This window comes from Ceratotherium simum, chromosome 6 (genome assembly GCF_057802395.1).
Source record: "Ceratotherium simum simum isolate JZ-2026a chromosome 6, ASM5780239v1, whole genome shotgun sequence".
Classification (NCBI taxonomy): Eukaryota; Metazoa; Chordata; class Mammalia; order Perissodactyla; family Rhinocerotidae; genus Ceratotherium; species Ceratotherium simum.
This window is the reverse complement of record NC_141905.1, coordinates 57,605,509-57,626,572: the sequence shown is the minus strand read 5'-3', so window position 1 is coordinate 57,626,572 and position 21,064 is coordinate 57,605,509. Positions and strand designations below refer to the sequence as shown.

Genomic DNA, 21,064 nt, shown 5'->3' with positions numbered 1-21,064 from the left:
TCCCCTCTCCCTCGTATGAGAATTCTTGAAGTATAATGAAGGATATTTATTGTTGAAAAATCAGTGACTTCTAGAGGATTCCTTCCTCCCATTTATTTTATTGATCTTCCCTTGAATTTTCTCTTCCTTGAATATCCCAACTTAACAGAGTATTTATAAGTATTTCTTATACTTCGCCAGAGTGAAATAGTAAGTTGAGAGTACTGCAGATATAGAAAAACTAAGCTTTTTCAGATGAGGAAGTTGGAATCCAGAGGTTAAGTAACTTGTCCAAGTATTCACAGATGGAAAGTAGCAGAGTGAGGATTTGAACCCAGGCAGCCCAGCACTAGAGTTTGAGCTGTTAACCACTATGCAGTATTTCCCTCCAGACATCTGCCTGGGTGGTAAAGCCCTGATTGCCAAAGGGTGGGGAAAGGGCTTGGGGTGGTGGCAGATCCTTTCATGCAGCCTGAAGATTATCACTTAAGGTAATCCCCCCACTCTGTTTTCAGTCCCTGGATTCTACTTTCCCTGCTCTTCCTAATTCGGGAGGTTCTGCTGAAGTTCGCTAGGGGAAAGTGCCTCTTGTCCACTGCAGGGGGTGGTTGAGAGTATTCATCTAGCTATGTGATGGGTGGAGGAGGGGACCTGTGCAACCAGCCCCTCCTGAAACATATTTTTATACATTTCCGCTATGTGGTCAGCCCTATGTCTGTCCCTTACCTTTCGACGTCTGTGGTGCCTCCAAATCTTGTGTGTCTCTTGTGATTTGTCACCCTTCCCTTCTGTTAAGGTTTCCTCTGTTTTATTAGTCGTTAGCCATCTTCCTTTTGTTTTCCATTTTCCAAAAATTTGTTGAAATCTTTGCTCACCTTTTTTTGTCCTTATGTACCTATGTCTGTTTTATTTCTTTATTGACATTTTAGTGGAGTTTCAGAAGGGAAGAAAGACATATTTGTGGTTAAATCTGCCTTGTTTAATTGGAAGTCTAGGAACTTGATGCAATATTTTGTCCTGTTGGTTTCAACCGAAGTATTTTAGCTAGACCAAATAATTTGAATCTTGTATTGAATCTTGAATCTAGGTATTTTAAATTCTTAGTATTAGCAATTCCTTAAACCTTATGCTAACCGCACATTTGCTAAGCATGGGCTTTTTATATGTGCTTGTTCAAACCATTGTTAAGATTGTTCTCTTCCAGATTGACATCTGTCTTTCTTTGTTTTCAAAGGAATGTAGGTGTATATATTTTTTCTGATTTTTTTTTTTTCCTGCCATTTTTTAACTTTTTTTTTTTTCCTCAGTGTTTTTGTAGTCCTTCTCTGTTCCTTACTTCTTCTATACAGAATTGATGGTCACTTTAGTTTGACCTCTGTCTGAAACCTGTACTCTTTAACTACCCTCCTCCCTCCTTTTATGTTTTAGATATCATATCTAACCTCTTTTTTGTGCATTTGTGTCCATTACGTTCTAATCGTGGAAATAGATAATTTTTCCTATTTGTGGTCTTCTCTTTTCCCCTTAAATCAGTCCCTTTAACATTTCTTGTAACACTGGTTTCTTGGTGACAAACTCCTTTAATTTTTGCTTATCTGGGAAAATTTTGATCTCTCCTTCCATTTTGAACGATAACCTTGCTGGGTAGAGTATTCTTGGCTGTAAGTTTTTTCCTTTCAGCACTTTAAATATATTGTGCCATTCTCTTCTAGCCTGTAAGGTTTCTGCTGAGAAGTCAGCTGATAGCCTTATGGGGTTTCCTTTGTATGTAACTTGACATTCTCTTGCGGCTTTTAGGATTCTCTCTTTATCTTTAATTCTGGACATTTTGATTATGATGTGTCTTGGTGTGGGCCTCTTTGGGTTTATCTTGTTTGGGGCTCTCTGTGCCTCCTGTACCTGGAAGTCTGCTTCCTTCCTTAGGTTAGGGAAGTTTTCATCTATTATTTCTTGAAATAAATTCTCTGCCGCCTTGTCTCGCTCTTCTCCTTCCGGGACACCTATAACACGGATGTTAGTGCGCTTGATGTTGTCCCAGAGGTCCTTTAGACTGTCCTCACTCTTTTGAATTCTTTTCTCTTTTACCTGTTCACCTTGGGTAATTTCTTCTAGTCTTTCTTCCAGCTCACAGATCCGTTCTTCTGTATCCTCTACTCTGCTTTTGAGTCCCTCTAATGAATTTTTTATTTCCAGTATTGTATTCTTCATTTCTGATTGGTTCTTTTTTATATCTTCCATTTCTTTGTTGACATTCTCACTGAGTTCATCTATTCTTCTCCCCAGATCAGTGAGCATCCTTAACACTCTTAGTTTGAACTCTCTGTCAGGTAGGTTGCTCATTTCTGTTTCACTTAGTTCCTTTTCTGGGGTTTTGTCCTGTTCCCTTACTTGGAATGTATTCTTTTGCCTCCTCATTTTGCCTCTTTCCCTGTGCTTGTGTCTACGTATTAGGTAGGTCAGCTACGTCTCCTGTTCTTGGATAGGTGACCTTATGTAAGTGATGCCTTAGGAGGCTTCCAGTATGCTTCCCTCAGTTCTCAATGTTCCAGGGGTGGCCCCTATGTGGGCTACGTGTGTCCTTCTATTGTGGCCTGTTAGCTCTCCCTATAGGCGCCCAGGGAGGCTGAGTTATGCTCCTGGCCAGCTGTTGTAATGCTCAGCTGCTTGTAGTTGTTGTGGGCCCTTCAGTCTCTTTATCAGGTGTGGGGAGCCCCAGCACAGTTGGCTGTAAGTTCTAATACCACATTTGTGTTGCAGTATTTCTTTTAAGTGAGTAGGCCCCCAGTGTGGCAGGTTGTTAGGCTCAGGGCCTTACAATTGCTGTAAACCTCTAGCCTATTAGGTCTCTTGTCAGCTCTCTGAGGATTGCAGCTGGGTGGGGCTGGCCTCAGGCACAGGAGCACCCAATTGTTTCAGGCTTTGGAAGGTGGGGCAAACCTCCTATGTGGGTCTTTGAGAAGCACAAGTCTTCTGCAGCTGACAAGCCCTGTTGCTCACAGGTCCACACACACAGTCAACACAGTCCTGCCCCGTGTGAGCGCCCCGACCTCCCCAAGCGGACCCAGTCTCTCCAAGGCGGGAGCCCCACACACTCCGCCACCACCCCACACTCTCCACCCGCTCCTTGTGCACACCCTGCCCCGCTCAAGTCAGCTCGGTTGCCAGGCTGCAGAGAATCCAGTCACCAATCTATGCGGGCCCACACGTTGCCTGAGGGCTTGTTGTTGGGTGGGGCCAGTCTCTAGGGTGGGCTGCCTGCCCTGGCTGAGCTGGATTAAATCGGTGCTCTAGCGGGTGGGGCAGACCCTGGGCTAGCAGGTCTCAGGGAGAACTCCAATGGCCTCTGTGTCAGCACGCTCACACCAGGCCACAACAATGGCCGCCGCCAATGTCCCAGTCCCTGGAGAGGTCTCACCCCTCACCGAGATGCACTCAGGGCCTATTAGGTGAGTCTCTTGTCACCGAAGCACTGTGCACCTTTCTTTCTGGTGATTTTAGGATGCTTTCTGGAACGGGTGAGTTTGTGCGCGGGCCCTTTAAGAGCCAGTTTTAGTTTCTTTGTGAACTGGGTTTTCTGGGGGGTGCTACTCAATGCTTTAGTAGCAGCAAAGTCAGATATTATGCCACTGGTGTCGATTGTGCTGGGTCCACAAAATGCCCCCAGCGGGGGCGCTCCCCGGCTCAGGGCCCCGCGCCTCCAGGGAGGCTGCGTACCTGTGAGCTGCTCCCGGCGGCCGTGAAGCTGGCGGCTTGTGAAGGCGGCGTTTTTCCTCTCCGGAAGGGAGTCTCTGCCTCTTCCACCTCAGTTAGGATTGTCCGTTGTTGCAGGAGTTCCTCTTATCCAGTTTTCAGTTCTGTCTCAGGGGTAATTTTTCCACGAGTAGTTGTAAATTGGCTGTGTCCACGGGAGGAGGTGAGTTCAGAGTCTGCCTACGCCGCCATCTTGACTCTAGGACCTATTTTTTCTGATTTTAACAATGATTTAGGATCAGTGTACAAAATATAGAAACTTCAGAGAAATATAAAGAAAATAAAAATCGCTTGGATATAATTACCATTAACATTTTCATCCATCCTTCCTTCTGTCTTTCTATACATTCATCCATATTATTTTTTTTTAATTCTATTTATTTATTTATTTAGTGCGTGCGAGTGTGTGTGTGTGTGAGTTTGTGAGGAAGATCAGCCCTGAGCTAACATCCATGCCAATCCTCCTCTTTTTGCTGAGGAAGACTGGCCCTAAACCAACATCCGCTCCCATCTTCCTCCACTTTATATGGACGCCACCACAGCATGGCCTGACAAGTGGTGTGTTGGTGCATGCCCGGGATCTGAACCCGGGCCGCCAGCATCGGAGTGTGCGCACTTAACCGCTGCGCCACGGGGCCCACCCCATCCACATTATTTAAAAATTTTTAAGTTGGGTTCATGTTATATATATGATTTTTTAAAAATGTATTTAACGAACACTTATATAGTGTTTATTATATGCCAGATACTGTTCTAAGCACTTAACTCATTTAGCAAGCTGTGTTTAATTAGTTTTTACTTACCTTTTCTTATCGTCTTATGAGCTTGTCCTCATATTGTTAATTACTCTTTAAAAAATGTGTTTATATAGTATTCTATAACTTAGATATTGTAATTTCCCCCCATTTCCCAATTATAAGATATTGTGATTATTTTCCTTTCTTCTTGCCTTCTTCCCTCCCTTCCTTTCTTGCTTTTCTTGCCTTTTTTTTTTTTGCTATTAGAAATAACAATTCATTTGGCTATCCTAGCATATAAGTATTTTAATATATTTTTGAATCTTTTATTAGGATAAATTCTTAAAAGTGGAATTACTTAATCAAAGAGTATAAACATTTTTAAGGCAGGTCTTGATACATGTTGCTAAATAACCATCTGGAGAAAAATTGTACAGTGTATACTGCCAGTCAGGTCGATCGGTTAATCAATACTCTTTATATATATGGTTGATTAATTAACTGTGACCAGTCTTTCCAGTCCATTTTTTTAAATTCGTTCAGCAGTTTTTGAGACTGCATTCTAGCACTATGGTAGGCTCTGAGTATAGCAAGTTGAACCAGAAGCTCTGGTTTCAGGGATCCATGGGCCCTTTGAAATTGTACACTTAATTTTGTGTGAATGTGCATTTTTGGGGGGGGCAAGGGAGATATCACTTTCATTGGATTCTCAAAGGAATGTGTGGCCCAAGGAAACTTAACACTGTCTGTGAATATATTGGCACTTTTAATCCTTAAAACAACTCTAGGGAGGAGATAGCATAGATGTTATCTCTGTTTTACAGTTGAGGGACCTACAGTTCACAGAGGTTAAATGATTTGCTTTTATTCATGTAGCTAGTAAGAGTGGAACCCAGACTAAAACTCAAGTTTCTGCCCCTTTCTCTATAAATTTGTCTGTAGTGACTTTGTGAGAAACTTTGCCAAGTGCTACTGAATTTGAGGTAGAGTATTTCTGATTTTCCAATTTAGTAATGCTATCAAAAGAGAAAGTAAACAAAGTAAGGCATGATATATTCTTAGAGAGCTCATGAATAACTATCACATTCTTTTCTCAGTGATTTCACTGCCTATTCAATTATTAGTCCCGAGTGTTGTTGGGAATTGATGACAGACTTATTGGTACATAGTTTCCGGAATCTACCCTTGCTTTCTGTTTGAAAAATGAGTATTAATATTTGCCACTTTGTAATGTTGGTTTTATTTTTTTTTCCCATAAAATGTATTTACATTGGTAAAATCCTAATTGATTCCTCTTCAGAATTCACAGGTGTGTATTTGTCTGAGAAAGGTATAGTGTATTATAATTTTAAAGCAATGATTTATGGTGATAGATTTTTCAGATTGTTTTCCAGTTGTATAGTATGCTGAATAATGATTTGGCGTATTCAGACACATTACAGTTGTTATCGTCTAAGCAGCTCCCTCCTGAGAGAAGTGCTTTTTCAGTTGAGCAACCAGGCTTTTCAGTTATTTGTGATGTTTGTATTTGCCTACATGCCTGTAAGAGGAATTTCATTAAAATATGGCCAACCAAGGTCCTTTTTATAGCCTGCCATGATGATAGGTTTTTTTCTTTTATCACATTTCTTTTCTCGATTTTACATCAATGAAAGATACTCTTCAAGACCTCTTTATCAATCCTTCTGAGATACTCTGCTCTAAAATTTCATTTGTTTATATTAGTATTTTTCTCCTTACATCCACACACACCCCATTCACACACAGATGCATGTGTATGTGCATACTCTAATATACTTAGTGATTTCCTTTGCCAAATAAATGGAAAATCATGCTCTTAAAATTTGTTAATATTTTTTGTTTGTTTAATGCCTACTCAGCGTGGGGTACTGAAACAGGCATAGCTGGGGGTGAAAAGGTTATAATCAGTTCCAGACATAGCTTTCAAGACCTGATGGTCTTTTTGAGGAGCTAAGATACAGTATGAGGTTCTAAGTTGTACAGGCCCAGGTGCCATAGGGAGGTATGGAGAGAAAGCCAGGGGACTTCAGAGAAAGGGCAGGCTGTGGGGTTTGAGAGGTGTGAGGGGTAGAGAATCTGTGATTACTCTGTGGAGGAGAGGGTAGGGGGATGGGAAAGATTTTAGGATGGACATTTAAGGTGGAGTTAACAGCATAAGCAAAAAAGTCCAGAGGGCAAGAGATCACAAGGTGTGTGGGAACTGCAGGTAATTGAGTTTGGCTAGAGTGTAGGGAGAGAGGATGATAGATAGATGGGAGAGAGTTGAACCAAAGTTCAGACTGTGAGGAATCTTTTAAAAGCTTTATACAGGTAAATGTCATATTGTATATCTCAGAACTTCGTATGTAAAACTACCGCATTGTTAATGACGATTATCCGTGCATATCTGATTGTAACAGCAAGGAATCTGGTAGCTTCGCACATGTAGCTGTGAGGTCTCCCACAGCCACTGCAGCCATTTGTTGCTGCCAAGCCTGGACCTTTCTTTGGTTCTTGCTCTCCCCTCTATAGCTATAGTTGCCTGCTGCCCTTTGTGCTTATCACAATCCATGGAAATCTCATTTGGGGACCTCTTGCTGCCAGTTCTCATCCCATTTCGGGACCTGTTGCTGCCAGTTCTCGTAGGTCCTGCTGTAGGGACCCTTAATGGCAATCTCATGGCCTAACCTTCTCTGCTCAGCCTCAGTATTTACCATTATGAAAGTTCTCAATTTCTTGCTGCCTAAAAGGGTCTGGGTAGAAAGAAAATCTGTGTGGGAGCCATTGTTGTTGGCGACAAAGCAATTTTCTTCTCCCACTTTAGAAGTGAGAGTGTTCCCCTGTCCTTCTTTGAGGGGGTGTCAGTGTTTCCTGCCATGTTTGGTGTTTTCGTTTTGGGGTATCCACTCTGGGCTGAGCTGTAATAAGGGGAAGCTGTTCTCTCTTTTGAGGATTGGGAAGATGTGTTGCTGGTGTGTGAAGCTACACACACCAGCAACTATTGCTATTTCTCATAGATTGCTATTTCTCACAGAAATCATATTGTAGATGGCTATTAATCATGGTTCAACTGCAATTTATGTTTAAGAAATTTTAATCAACATTTAAGAAATTTAACATTGTTTCTTGGGGAAACTGCATTTCAAATTATAAATAATCAATAATATAGTACAGGAGAACTTAAAAACAAACAACCGTTCTTTCTTTTTTTGTTAAGATTGATTTCTTTCCTTTTTTTTGCTAATTGCTTGAGTAATATACAAAAACAATTTAATCCTTTTGATGGACATCTAGAGTGTTGGCAGGTTTTTTGGATTTTGTTTTGTTTTGTTTAGAAACTAATGACCATAAGCACATTTTCGAAAAGTTTATAAGTTAGAGATTATGATAGCAGTATTTTTGAAAGCAGTCACGAGTGGAAATGCTAGATAGAGGTTTGCCTTTAATCTTCCTCATTATGAGGAGTCACTGAGATTCCTCATAGAATCTGTAGCCTCTAGTGACTTGCATTTCCAAGAATATTAAAATGACTGTTTACCTCAGAGATCTTATAGCTAGAAAATGTTAGCTCTTTTAGGATCATATTCTTGAGTTTTTGTATATATTAAATGAAAAAGTTTCTCTGTGTTTTAAGCTTTTTTATTTTTGTTTTTTAAATTGATGTATTCATTTTAAAGTTACTTTGTAAATGTTCTTGTATAATTTTCTTTATATAAGGGACGATTTCTTCACTTAGTAAGATAATCTTTGAAAATAAAGATGATTAAAATTCTTGTATTGTTGAAAATCTTCAACATACACGAAAAAGAAAGAATTGTGTATTGAACCCCTATATATTTATCATTCAGATTCAACTATTATGAATAGAAATTTTAACTTCAGGAAATGTTGGCTTTTTTCTTGGGTTATTTTTCTATAACTATTTTGCAAACCAGTGTGCTCATTTGCAATTTTTATTTCATGCAGATGATGTGATGCCGGCCACTTACTGTGAAATTGACTTAGATAAAGAAAAGAGAGATGCATTTGTGTATGCTATCAAAAATCACTACTGGTACCAGATGTACATAGATGACTTACCAATATGGGGTAAGTATTGTATATTATATTTAAAGTTTGGGAATAGTTGCATAATAAGATTTATGTAATGACTCTGTTAGGGTGATTATACACTGAATCAGATTTTACACAGATCATTTCCACAGAATGATTTTAATACCAATTTTTTTTGTGTGTGTGTGAGGAAGGTCAGCCCTGAGCTAACATCCATGCTAATCCTCCTCTTTTTGCTGAGGAAGACCAGCTCTGAGCTAACATCTATTGCCAATCCTCCTCCTTTTTTTTCCCCCGAAAACCCCAGTAGATAGTTGTGTGTCATAGTTGCACATCCGTCTAGTTGCTGTATGTGGGGTGCGGCCTCAGCATGGCCGGAGAAGTGGTGTGTCAGTGCGCGCCTGGGATCTGAACCCGGGCCACCAGTAGCGGAGGGCGCGCACTTAACCGCTAAGCCACCGGGCCGGCCCATTAATACCAATTTTATAGTCCCCTGTTACTCGAAGCGTTTTTGACATTGCCAAACCTTACATTAAACTCCTTCAAAGTACAACTTTTATATAGTGTAACTTTTCAGATTCAAGGGATTAAAAGGTGCTTTGAACAATCTGAAATATCCCCCTTCCCCCTTTTAGCTCATATCTCATTTTGACTTATTCTAGTAAATATAATCAAAAGGACTAAATAGGATTTTGAAGTTTTATTCTGACTTTCTCTCATGTGGAACTCTGGTAGTATGGTTTTTAAATATTGTAGTCTCCTGATTGACTTGTTTTGCTAGTTCCTATGTTATTTTCCAAAACTGTGTATATTTAAAAATTTTTTTATATTTTAGTTCTTGTTTATTCATATTAATGGAGAAGAGCTATGGCATAGTTAATACAAACTTATGGTAATCCAAACATTGTTTGTGTTGAGCTTGATTAAATTATTTAAAATGCAAAAGCACAGCCGGATATCATAGCTGGCGTGTTTGACACATTTTTCTCTTAGTGGTTTTCTCCTTGATCTTTAAACACCTGTTCTTATATATAATATTCTAATTCTTAAAATTGTTAGCAGACTACTATATTCATGAGCAGCAAACTAAAAGACTGAACATATCAGATCAGAGTTTAATGTGGTACTAAGATGAAATTTATAAGAAGTTAATCTCAAGATATGATTATATGCATCATCGTTACTGAGTTGCATTTTAATTAGGTATAAATAGTAAGCATTTCATATAAATGACTATAATTAGTATTACATTAACACACACATTTCTGTGATCAGTTCTGAGGGTAGCAGGAAGATGTGCTAAATGCTCACTGAAGATTTCTGAGCCTGTAGTTCAGGAGAACCCATTAGTCTGGGTTTCCTCTTTTTTTGGTGAGAGAGCAGGTTCCTGTCCTGTTCTTTTCCATTGCCTATGGGTTTCTTGTCTGGAGCTTTAGGTTTTTTCAGTCATTCTGTGGGTCTCTTTAGCAACATGGCAACTATGCTTTCCTGTCTTAAATAAATCTTTTTTAGTCCTGGGATTCCAAGGTTTGCCATGTTTAGGGGGGATACTTTTAGGTGTCCTGGAGTGTCTGAACCATGGGAATTCTCGTCAGAAAAAAATTCTTATCTGGCTTATCTTGGGATAAAGGTTTCATAGTCTTTTAAAAGCCCCTTAGAGAATAGCTTCTGATTTGGTATAATTGTGTCTTCATAGTTTTAGAGTAGATAGGTAAGTAAACCTTGATGAAATTAATTAGAAGGATTTCCTTGTCCTTCTACAGCACCCAAACAAAATGAAACTATATTCCTTGAATTTGTACTAATTAGAGAGAACAACTTTGGTTAATAAAGAAATAATCCTTAATAAGAAGTAAGCATTTTTTTCCCTTAATACTTTAATGAGATGCATTAACCATAGAAGGAAAGCCCTAAGGAGTAACCTTTAGAGCAGAAGGCTCTTGGGAAGTATATAGGCTTGGGTAGGGAACATTGGACAAATGGCTAACAGTATGAGATCACAAGAGATAGATCCTTGGCTACCACCTATTGCCCTCACACTGTTTGGGTCTTCCCTTCCCAACATTCCCCATTGTGACAAGATGATCATTTTCAACTATTACCTCATTACCATTTATCTCCAATACTCCTCTCACTTTGATGACTTCCCAGGGTCAGGTCTAGTACTTGAGGTATAAAGAGGAGGCATTTTAAGTTTTGGTATCCATATACACATATGTGCAGCTTCCTAGGAATGGATAGATCATAAGTTATTAGAGAAAGTTCTGAACTGGGCCTCTGGAGACCTTGGCTTTCATTTAAGTTTGACCACTACTAACTGGGTAACCTTGCCCAGTGGTGATATAGCACTTCCCTGAAGTTTTGAGATATTAGAGAGTATATACATATAGGGTGATAATTATTCTAATCTAGGTGATACTAATGACAAAGCATGAACTTGGAGGATCAAATTAGTGATAGGTTGTGCTGAGCTGGTCATGGTGTGACCATGATTTGTGTTTGCCAAATATTAACGAGAAGAAGTCCAGCTTGCACTTTTGCCTTGTTCTAACCGTGAGGAATAGTGGTAATATTGTTTTTTTATAAAAATAGTTTTTTATGAGCTTTAGCTTCTATTGTATTTTAAATATTAAGTGATATTACCTTATAAAGTGTAATTTCTTTTGTAGGTATTGTTGGTGAAGCAGATGAAAATGGAGAAGATTACTATCTTTGGACCTACAAAAAACTTGAAATAGGTTTTAATGGAAATAGAATTGTTGATGTTAATCTAACTAGTGAAGGAAAGGTGAAACTAGTTCCCAATACTAAAATCCAGATGTCATATTCAGTAAGTATTAAAGTAACTGTGTACAGGAAAAAGTGTTACCTAATATCAACAATTGTGTGTTTCACAGCTTTAGTAAATGCAAATAGAGCTTGAAATGGGATGCAACAGAATATTATTAAAACTGTATTTCTTCTGTGTATGTAAGTAAGCCTCCTAAAAGCAGGGAGAAGATTTGCTTCAGGTCTGTAGTATTAGATACCAGTTATGCATTTGCAGGACCTACTGTTGACTACAGCAAAGTTTATGATTATAACTGAGCAGTTAGCTAACCCAGCCATGTATTTTCGTAGTTATGTTTTTAGATTGCAGTATTCCTTGTTGTTTCTCTTTCCTTTTTACTGTTTCAGATAGAGATGATGCAGTGTTGAAAATTGCTGAGTGGATACAGTTTACCAGGTTTTGCTTTATCAGTTGGAATAAAATACTCCTGCAGAGTAAGAGGTTGTTAGAGCCCTTTGCAATTGTCAAGTTAATTCTGTTTCGTTAGGATTAAAAATAGTGGAAAGAAGAGAAATCTGATGTAGGTAGCCTCTGTCTTTGCCAGTGTTTTTCCTGGTAACTGGAATGATTCCATTGCTAGTAGCCAATTTTGAAAGTTTTTCAAAATCCGATGAAATCCAGTATAGGTAGCCTCTCTCTTTGCCAGTCTTTTTCCTGGTAACTGGAATGAGTCCATTGCTAGTAGCCAATTTTGAAAATTTTTCAAGCTTTATGCATATGTACCTAGTGCAAGTAGTATTTGCGTAACTGAACTTAAAGAAATTTGAAAATTGTAATAAAACTAATTCATTCTAAAGACAAAGATGTACAGATTCTTATTTTAACTAGTCTAGTTAATTCAGTTCTTATCACATTTATCAGCTTAGAGCATGTAAGTCAGCAATAGTTAATAGTCCTTGAAAACTGAAATGATCCCTCTAAGTAAAGTTGTAAGTTTTGTTAATATACAGAGAGGAAGATTGGTTAGTTTTTTATCATACATGTTTCAGCTTCTCAAATTGGCAATAACTTTGCGCCATTTCTCTAGTTTCTTATTCTGTGTGTGTAAATATTTCCAAATTTGCTCAGTTTTGTTATCAGATTATTAATTTGTTTACTGACCTTGATTTTCAAATGAAAAAATTTTTTTCAGGTAAAATGGAAAAAGTCAGATGTAAAATTTGAAGATCGATTTGACAAATATCTTGATCCGTCCTTTTTTCAACACAGGGTAGGTAAATTGTGCATTTTAAGGCATTCGATATGTGTTCGAGTCAGTTTAACAAACATTAATGAGCATCCACTATATGCAGGGCACTGTGCTAGGGCTGTGGAGTTCAAAGATTTAACTAGTGGTGATTTCAGAAGTGAGCTCTAAGTCATAAAGGTGAGAGAGTTTTAGAGGAGCAGTCAAAAGCTCCCGTCATCATGCCTGTGGTTTAAGCCAATTAAGAGATACACAAGGAAGAATATACGATACGGGAAGCCAAAATATCACTTTTATTACTAATGAGGCTAGTATTGGAGAATGTGGCTTATATTTGTGGTCAGCTGTGCTTTTTACTCTTGAAACTCAGAATCAGACAGACTTAATGCACTCAGTGCTGGACTATGGAAGCTTTCCTATGTGGGCACCTGCCCTTATAAAACTTACAGTGTGGAGAAACAAAGCAGAATATATGCATCCTCTAGGAAGAATGAATGAAAGAGTGGAGTGAGACCAGGAGTTTTTGCTAGTGCAAATCCTTTCACATAAAAAGAAACATCAAGAATGGGAAGAAATGCGTCCCGTCCCCACCAACAGGTACAAGCTGGATCTCAGATCATAGGTCCAGTGGCATTGCTGCTGGTTTGTACAGGTGGTAGCTTTGGTTCTTTATAGCAAAAAGTAGATTTTATCTATTTTTATCTATCCTTCAAGGATGCAAATGAAAAGATGAGAAGGGATAAGGGGGTATGTTCATTCTTCTGACTTTCTTCCTGACTTGCTTCTTCTATCTTTTGATCTGATCTTTTGGACTAGACTTCTGAAGTTTATTAATAACCTATTTTTGAGATGGCTTGTAGGTTTTTGTGTTCTCGGATTTGTATCATTGCCACCAGATTCCGCCCTTAGACTCCACCAGAACCTGTCACTACTTCTGATCTTTTGCTGGGTCCTAGGAGAAAAAAATTAAGCTATTTGAGATTTAGTCTTTACTCAAAGATTTAGCATGCGCCCCCTGGAGCTTTAAAATTTCCTGCCTCACCTCCACTCCACCCACTCCCAGTGTGGTCTCCTCAGATATAGAACTCAGGCAGTCCAGAACATGGTAGTTGAGTTAAAGGTATGGGCACAAATAACTTTAGATAACATTTGAGAATGTGAGGGCTCTCAACTGACGTTCCCTAGCAGAATACCTAGGTCTGTCTGCCTTGTTTCTGGTCCCATTGAGTATTGATAACTTGGGGGGAAGGCTGCCTTTTGGCATTTTCACTAGTGGAGCAGTGTGCCATATTTATTCTTTCAACAAATGTTAATTGAGCACCTGCTGTGTGTCAAGCACTGTACTAAGGAAGTGGAATACATTAGAGAATGAAAGTCAAAGATCTGTGCCCTCTTGGAGTTTACCTTCTGGTGAGGGAGACATGCAATCAACATAATAAGTAAGATGTATAGTGTGTTCAAAGATATGTGCGTCGAAAAGAAAAAGTAGACAAGTGGGGCAAGAATGCAGTGGTCGGGGCAAGTTGTAGTTTTGAATACGGTGGTCAGGATAGCCTCTGAGATGGACTTTTGAGCAAAAACTTGAAGGAGTTGTTGGAAATAAGGAACATGGATATCTGGGGGAAAGAGTGTTCCAGGCAGGGGTAACAGCATTGGAAAGCCTGTTGGGTGGGTGCATGCTCGGTGTGCTTGAAGAACAGCCAGGAGGCCAGTGCGGCTGCAGCAGAGTGAGGGGGTGAGTAATAGGAGATGAAGTCAGAGAGGTAGCAGGAGCCAGATCAGCCATGGCTGCTGTAAGGACTTTGGGTGCAAAGAGGGGCATGGTAGTGTTTTCAGCGGGGTAATGACAAATCTGACTTATGTTTAAAAAGGGTCATTCAGCTTGTTATGTTGAAAATAGGTTGTGTGGGAGCAAGGGGAGAGGCAGGGAGACCAGTGAGAGGCTATCATTGAGCAAGGCTGTCAGTGAGCAAGGTGAGAGGCTATCACAGCAATCCAGTCAGAGGTGAAGGTGGCTCAGACCAAGGTGTAGCAGTGTAGCTGGTGAGAAGATGTCAGATTGCGGATATATTTTGAAGGTAGACGTAACAGGATTTCCTGATGGATAGGCAGATAAAGAAGGGTTGAGAAGAACTTGCAAGTTTTTGGTCTGAGCAACTGTTAGAGTGAAGCTGCCGTCTGTAGGGCAGAAAGGCTGTATTTGGAGGAGATTTGGAGGAGATTAGAGTACAGTTTGGGACATGTTAGTTTTGAAGTGTCTGTAAGACATCCAAATGGAGATACTGACCAGCTAGTTGGATATATTAATCTGGAGTTCAGGAGAGAAGTCTGGGCCAGAGATACAAATTAAAGCTGTGAGACGGTGCAATTACCAAGGAAGATTATGTAGAAATAGAAGAGGACCAAGGAATGAACCTTGGGGACAGTAATAAAAGTTTAGGGAACAGTAGTAAAAGTTTGGAGAAACCAGCTGAGGGCTCTGAGGAGATACCAGTACGGTGGGGTGGGGGGGAACTGTATGGTATTCTAGAAGCCAAGAGAAGAAAGCATATCATGGAGGACAGAGAGATTAGTTCTGAATTGTTGCTGATGGGTTAAGTAAGATGAGTACTGAAAGTGACTGTTGGGTTCATCTGGAGTCATTGGTGAACTTGACAAAGAGTAGTTTTGGTGTGGTGGTGGGGCAAAATCTGAACAGAGCTGGTGTAAGAATGGCAGGAGAGCAATTGGAGACAGCAAGTTTGGCTGCTAAAGGGAGCCAAGAAATGGTGTAGTAGCCAGTAGGAAAGATGGGAGTCAGGAGATTTTTTTTTTTGAGATGTAAGAAAAACATGTTTATATGTTGATGGGGTTCATAGAGAGTGCTAAATTGACGATGCAGGAGGAAGAGGGGAGAATTACTACAGCGTGGGAGGGGATGGGATCTACTGTATAAGTGTAAGATTGTTTCTAATACAGTGATTCCAGCACAGGCTTAGGAGCTCGGGCTGAATATAAACTCTGTCTCTGCCACGTAACGTGAGCTTGGTCAAATTACTCAGTTCTTTAGCTTTTGTTTCCTTAATAGTGAAGCAGGGATTATAATATGTTGCAGAGTTGTTGTGAAATTCCATTTGCTAGTGCATATAAAGCACCTAGTTCAGTGTTTGGCACATAGCGGATGCTCAGTAAGAGGCAGCACTGGTGGTATGTTCATTAGTCATCTCCAATGTTCTAGAGTTTGTGACAAACCTGGGGTGCTGCTTTAGGATTAGCAACACTAGGGGGTGCTGGAGTCAGCAGTTCCTACGGTTAGTAACCCCTTTTGACATCTGATTTCTTTATTATTTTTAAGAAATATTTCCCTTGGCATAGTAATTTCAACATCATACAGAATTTCATAATTTTTGTAATAAAGAAATATTATAAAATGTCAGGTTTATAATGTCAGCTTATTAGTATATTATAATAGATAGTGGTTTAAAGTTTATATCTTAGATTAGAAAATAGAGAGCTTTGTTAGAAATTTTAGTATTTTAGGCGTATCTTTCTTATTACTAAATAGTAACTATATAAAACTTTTTTACTCTTCAAAAATTTAATAAATTGAGTGAAAGAAAATATGAGTCATATATGTAATTTTTTCTCTCTTGTCCTTTTCTGGATCATTCATTTCCCAGGGTGGGAACAAAATTAAATCTTTGGGAAAGCCTGTAATTTTAGACTGCTTTTATAAATCTTCAATGATACTTTCGTGATAAACTTAAATTTGTATAACCTTTTTTTGCAATTATTTCAAAATATAATGCATTCATTATTTCCTTTATAATTTCAGTAGGTATTCAATAAATAAATTGTTGAATGACGGAAGGGATGATCTTCTGAAGAGGCAGAGGCAATTGGCCGTCTCCTGTTTTTCAGGGAGAGCCACCAAGTTTATGACTTGCCTGAAGCCTCAGGGTGGGTGACAGAGCCAGGACTGCCCTTCGCCCTGGTGCACATACTCAACATGTCATCTGTCCTAATTGTACAAGACAGTACAATTGCGTGTTAAATATTCTATGTATGTACCTGTAGAAGTTTAGAGGAGTATAACTATGAATAACTGGAATATGTAGATGAGAGGTTTTATGGAGGAGAGGGTTTTTGAGTTGAGCTTTAAAGAGTAGATAGAATTTACAAAGGTAGATAGAAGTAGATCCCATGCAAGAAGAATTATGAGCATACAGAGGTGGAAGTGAGTATGCTGTACTTGTGGGTCACTGAGGAAGGACAGGCTTGATTGGAGTATAGGATACAATGGAAAGAAAGGTTGGCTAGATAGGGTGAGGTGGCCATATTACACATAGTATAGAATATTAGGGAAAATAGTTTAGACTTGATATGTGAGAAAATAGAGAACATCACTGTAAGTTTTAGAATAGAGAAATGATATATGAACATGATGTTTCAGAGAAATTTGCTGGGTAACTTCTTACAGGATAGATTGAAAGGAAGGAGAGAGACCAGAAATTAAGAAGACCAACTAGGAGGCCATTAGAGCTCTCAGGGTTTGAGGTGATGGCATGGGAATGGAGAGGAAGGGATAGATACCAGAGACATTTCAAAGGAGAATAAAAGCTTAATAATTGTTACCTACAAGGATTAAGGAGAAGAAAGAGCCAGAGATAACTCGGAGTTTTCAAAGCCAAATTTTAGTATCATTAGCAGAAGTTAGAATTCGAAGTGAGTGTTACATATGAGGCAGAAGATTATGAATTTACTTTATGACAGTCTGAGTCTGAAATTCCGGAAAGACGTTCAGGGAGAAATGATCATAGTTAGCAAAAGTCTGAAACATGAATGAGAAAGAGGGCTAGAGATTTGGGTTGGGTGGGAGTAGGAGGCAGAGGGTGTTACCGTCATCATTGTAATGCTGATTCAAGAGTTCTGAGAGCTTTAAGAAGTCACAGCAGAGTACCAAGACAGGAGCTTTTGGAAAAGCTCACAAAGAGTGGGAGAAGCAGGCATTGAGGATGGAAGAGGAGAAGCTCAGTCAGTGAAGTAGGATGGTGTAGTGTCAGCAAAGGTCACATGTGGCAGGGAGAGCAAGAGAATGGAGCAGATAATTGACCACTGAGTTGGCTTAGAAGTTCATTGCAGGCCTTTGAGGGAAATTTTGTTGGGCACAGTGAGATTGTATTGTGTTTAGGAGTAAGTGAAGGAAGAAGTAGGACACGTGGTCTCGTCATGTGAAAACTATTGGCATTGAAAGGAGGGAGGTACGAAGACTGAACGAGTGAGGGGACAAAAGATCAAGCAAATACTTCAAAAGATGATAATAGTAATAGCAACTTTTAAATAGTTTTTAGTGTTTTATTATGTGCCAGGCACTCTGCTATATGTTTTGCATTTATTATCTTGTTTAAACCATGTAACAACCCCAGGGAGTAGAAACCATTATAGATAGGGACCTTTGGAGATTGTTGATGCTGGAGAAAAGTGTCAGTTTAGGGATGCAAAAGGAGAGAGGGAGAAAACACCTCAAGGAGTGAAAGAAATCTAGAGCCTAGTGGAAAGATTGATTTAAGAGGAGCAACAACTTCCAGGAGATTAACAGGAGGAATGAAAGGCTAGGAGGATAAATGCAGAAAAAGAAATGAAATTGGGGCCTTGAAGAGAGAAGAGAAATTTTGTAACTATCCCTAAGGAACTTTTGGGAATTAAAATATAAAGGAATTACTGGACAGTGCTGCAGACCTAGCTGAAGTTTTGAGATGCACTGAGTTCTGAGGTGCTCTCAGAGATACAGTAGTACCTTGTGATTATGAACTAGAATCTGGACATAATTTTGTGACAAATGTCTGAGTGAAGTCCAAGTCAAGAGCCTCGGGAACATTAAGAAACTATGGGCTACCTCAGTGTTCTCTGCTAATTTGGAAAGGAGTAAAAAATGATGGGCATAGGGTGGAGAGGTTGAACTGGAAGCAAGTAAAGCAAATCATTTTGGAAGGTGGCCTAAGTCCGTGGCAGCCAACTATGATGGTTTAGTCTTGGTATTTTAAGGAGGTTTTCAGGTTGTTGCTCAGTTAGTGGGAAGGGAACTAACATTTATTGAGTATTTACTGCTCTGTGCCAGGCACAGTGCCATACTTTTTATGTTATTAAACCACACAACTCATTTATGAGATAGTATTATTTTCTTCTTCTTCTTCTTTTTTTTTTTTTTTTTGCTAAGGAAGATTCGCCCTGAGCTAACAGCTGTTGCCGATCTTCCTCTTTTTGCTTGAGGAAGGTTCTCCCTGAGCTAACACCTGTGCCAGTCTTCCTGTATTTTGTATGTGGGTCTCTGCCACATCATGGCCGCTGACGAGTGGTGTAGGTCCACGTCTGGGAACTGAATCTGGACCTGAAACAGAGTGCACTGAACTTAACCACTAGGCCACGGGGCCGGCCCTGTATTTTCTTCATTTTTGATATACGAAAACTGGGGTCACATGGCTGGAACTTGGCACAGCCTGGGTTAAAAACCTGGAGTCAAAGCTCATGTTCTTTCTCTGTAATGCTGAATAGCATATGCTGTGTGGCCAAATTGTACTTTATTTGTACAATAAATTTGATTATGAAAATTTGCATAAACCATATCATGTTTTTAATGCATCTGAAGCTTACTGTAAAGAACGCCAGTCCCTTTGCATAGTGAATACTCGTCCGCAGTGTGTAAGTTTGGATTTTTATGTAAAAGTTTTAAAAGACTATTTTTTTTGCATTAATATCCCATTGTGATCATGAAACCTATAAATTTTGTAACTGATGTTTCGTCTTGGTAATATTTTATTTTCTCTTATTCTAGATTCATTGGTTTTCAATTTTCAACTCCTTCATGATGGTTATATTCTTGGTGGGCTTAGTTTCAATGATTTTAATGAGAACTTTAAGAAAAGATTATGCCCGGTACAGTAAAGAAGAAGAAATGGATGACATGGTGAGCAAACATTTTACATTGTGTTTATAAAAACAATTGAACTCAATGTTATTTTGAATGTTGGAATGTAGGTCCACAGTCTTGAGGTCAGATAAGTTTCAGAATTCAGAATTTTCAGGTTTTAGAAAGGTATGAAACTCCCTGAGGGGTGTCTAATCAAATATGTTAGTATTTTTTCAGCAAAACATATGAATGTTCACCCTAAGTGGGATAAATAAACAGTATAAATAACCTCTTGTTAGTTCACTCCAAGTTTTGCCACCAAATAAGGATATGTCAAACTTATGAAACAAACTTTCAGTTTTCAGAGCTTTTGACTTCAGAATTGCAGCTAGGACGTTGTAGACCTGTATTGGCATCTTTCTAGTACTGTTAAATATTGCCTAAAATTCAGGGAGTGGGCGAAAGGATTAATTTGCATTTAGTTTAATAAGTTCAGAATGGGGGAGGTTGTTTTCTAAATTTTATTACTAAATTATAGAACAGTGTTGTAAATGAGCAAAAGTATGTTCTGAAGAATGTTGGTGGCTATTCTCTGTAGATGTGCTCCATCATTAAGTAAGTTTGGAAAACAGTTAAACAAATTAAAATTTTAATATGTCAATATGTATTGTGAAGTGTCAGAGGGTAGATAAAATATTTGGTGCTTCTCAAACATATCTGATCAGGATCCCCTCCCCCTCCCCCCCAAAAAAACACATTATCTAGAGGGACTGATATTTCTTAAGAAACACTGTTTTAGATACTTGCTTACTCAGGTTGAAAAGGAAAAATTGAATCCTTTTTTAAAAATGCTATAGACAAATAATATTTAACTGTTCAGTATTTTCCCCATATATTTTCTTAGATTCCAGGCAATAAAGGACATTTCTGCATTATTAGGGCAACTAGTACTGGTTTCGATCTTCTTCTCTTTTGCTCTCCACCTGGCCCCTGGTCACGTATGAGCCACAGTCCTGATTCAAATGGCAAGAATAGTGTCTGAAAGTAGCATTCAGAGAGCTGGTGTGCTCTTCTCCCAATCTGACCATTTCTTTTTGCTCCTAGACCTTTTCTTCTTCCATTCTTTGAGATTCTCTGGGCACAACCAGGAGCCACCTTCCTGTGCCTCAGTAAATGCTACAACACTTGAACATCATAAGTTATTAAAGTCGTGATTATTTTAAATTTGAAATGTCTTTTCACGATGTTTTAAACCCCTTTAAATAGCCGTAAGTTTGGAGAGAGGGAACTTAGAACTGTAATTATACTTTTTCACTTAATTTATGTATTTTGATTTCATTCTGAATGATTTTCTTTTCTCTCTACGTGTATATGTATATAGGATAGAGACCTAGGAGATGAGTATGGATGGAAGCAGGTACATGGAGATGTGTTTAGACCATCAAGTCACCCGCTGTTATTTTCCTCTCTTATTGGTTCTGGATGTCAGATATTTGCTGTGTCTCTCATTGTTATTATTGTTGCAATGATAGAAGATTTATATACAGAGTAAGTGCATGTGCTTAACTTTATTACTTTTTTGTTGTTCTTGAATAGTTTTAATCATTGGAAACTTTTAAGTCAATCATAATTAAATATTTGCT

General features: G+C 38.9%; 1 protein-coding gene across 2 annotated transcripts in view; it reads left to right on the top strand.

Annotated features, from left to right (window-relative positions):
- Positions 1-21,064, top strand: part of TM9SF3 (transmembrane 9 superfamily member 3) — a 65,095-nt gene that overhangs the window by 13,466 nt on the left and 30,565 nt on the right. For both annotated transcript variants that reach the window (XM_087432351.1, XM_087432352.1), the window contains exons 3-7: positions 8,433-8,555; positions 11,189-11,349; positions 12,482-12,559; positions 19,347-19,478; positions 20,803-20,969. In XM_087432351.1, coding sequence (XP_087288477.1) covers positions 8,433-8,555; positions 11,189-11,349; positions 12,482-12,559; positions 19,347-19,478; positions 20,803-20,969 — 661 coding nt within the window. The remainder of the gene's footprint in view (positions 1-8,432; positions 8,556-11,188; positions 11,350-12,481; positions 12,560-19,346; positions 19,479-20,802; positions 20,970-21,064) is intronic.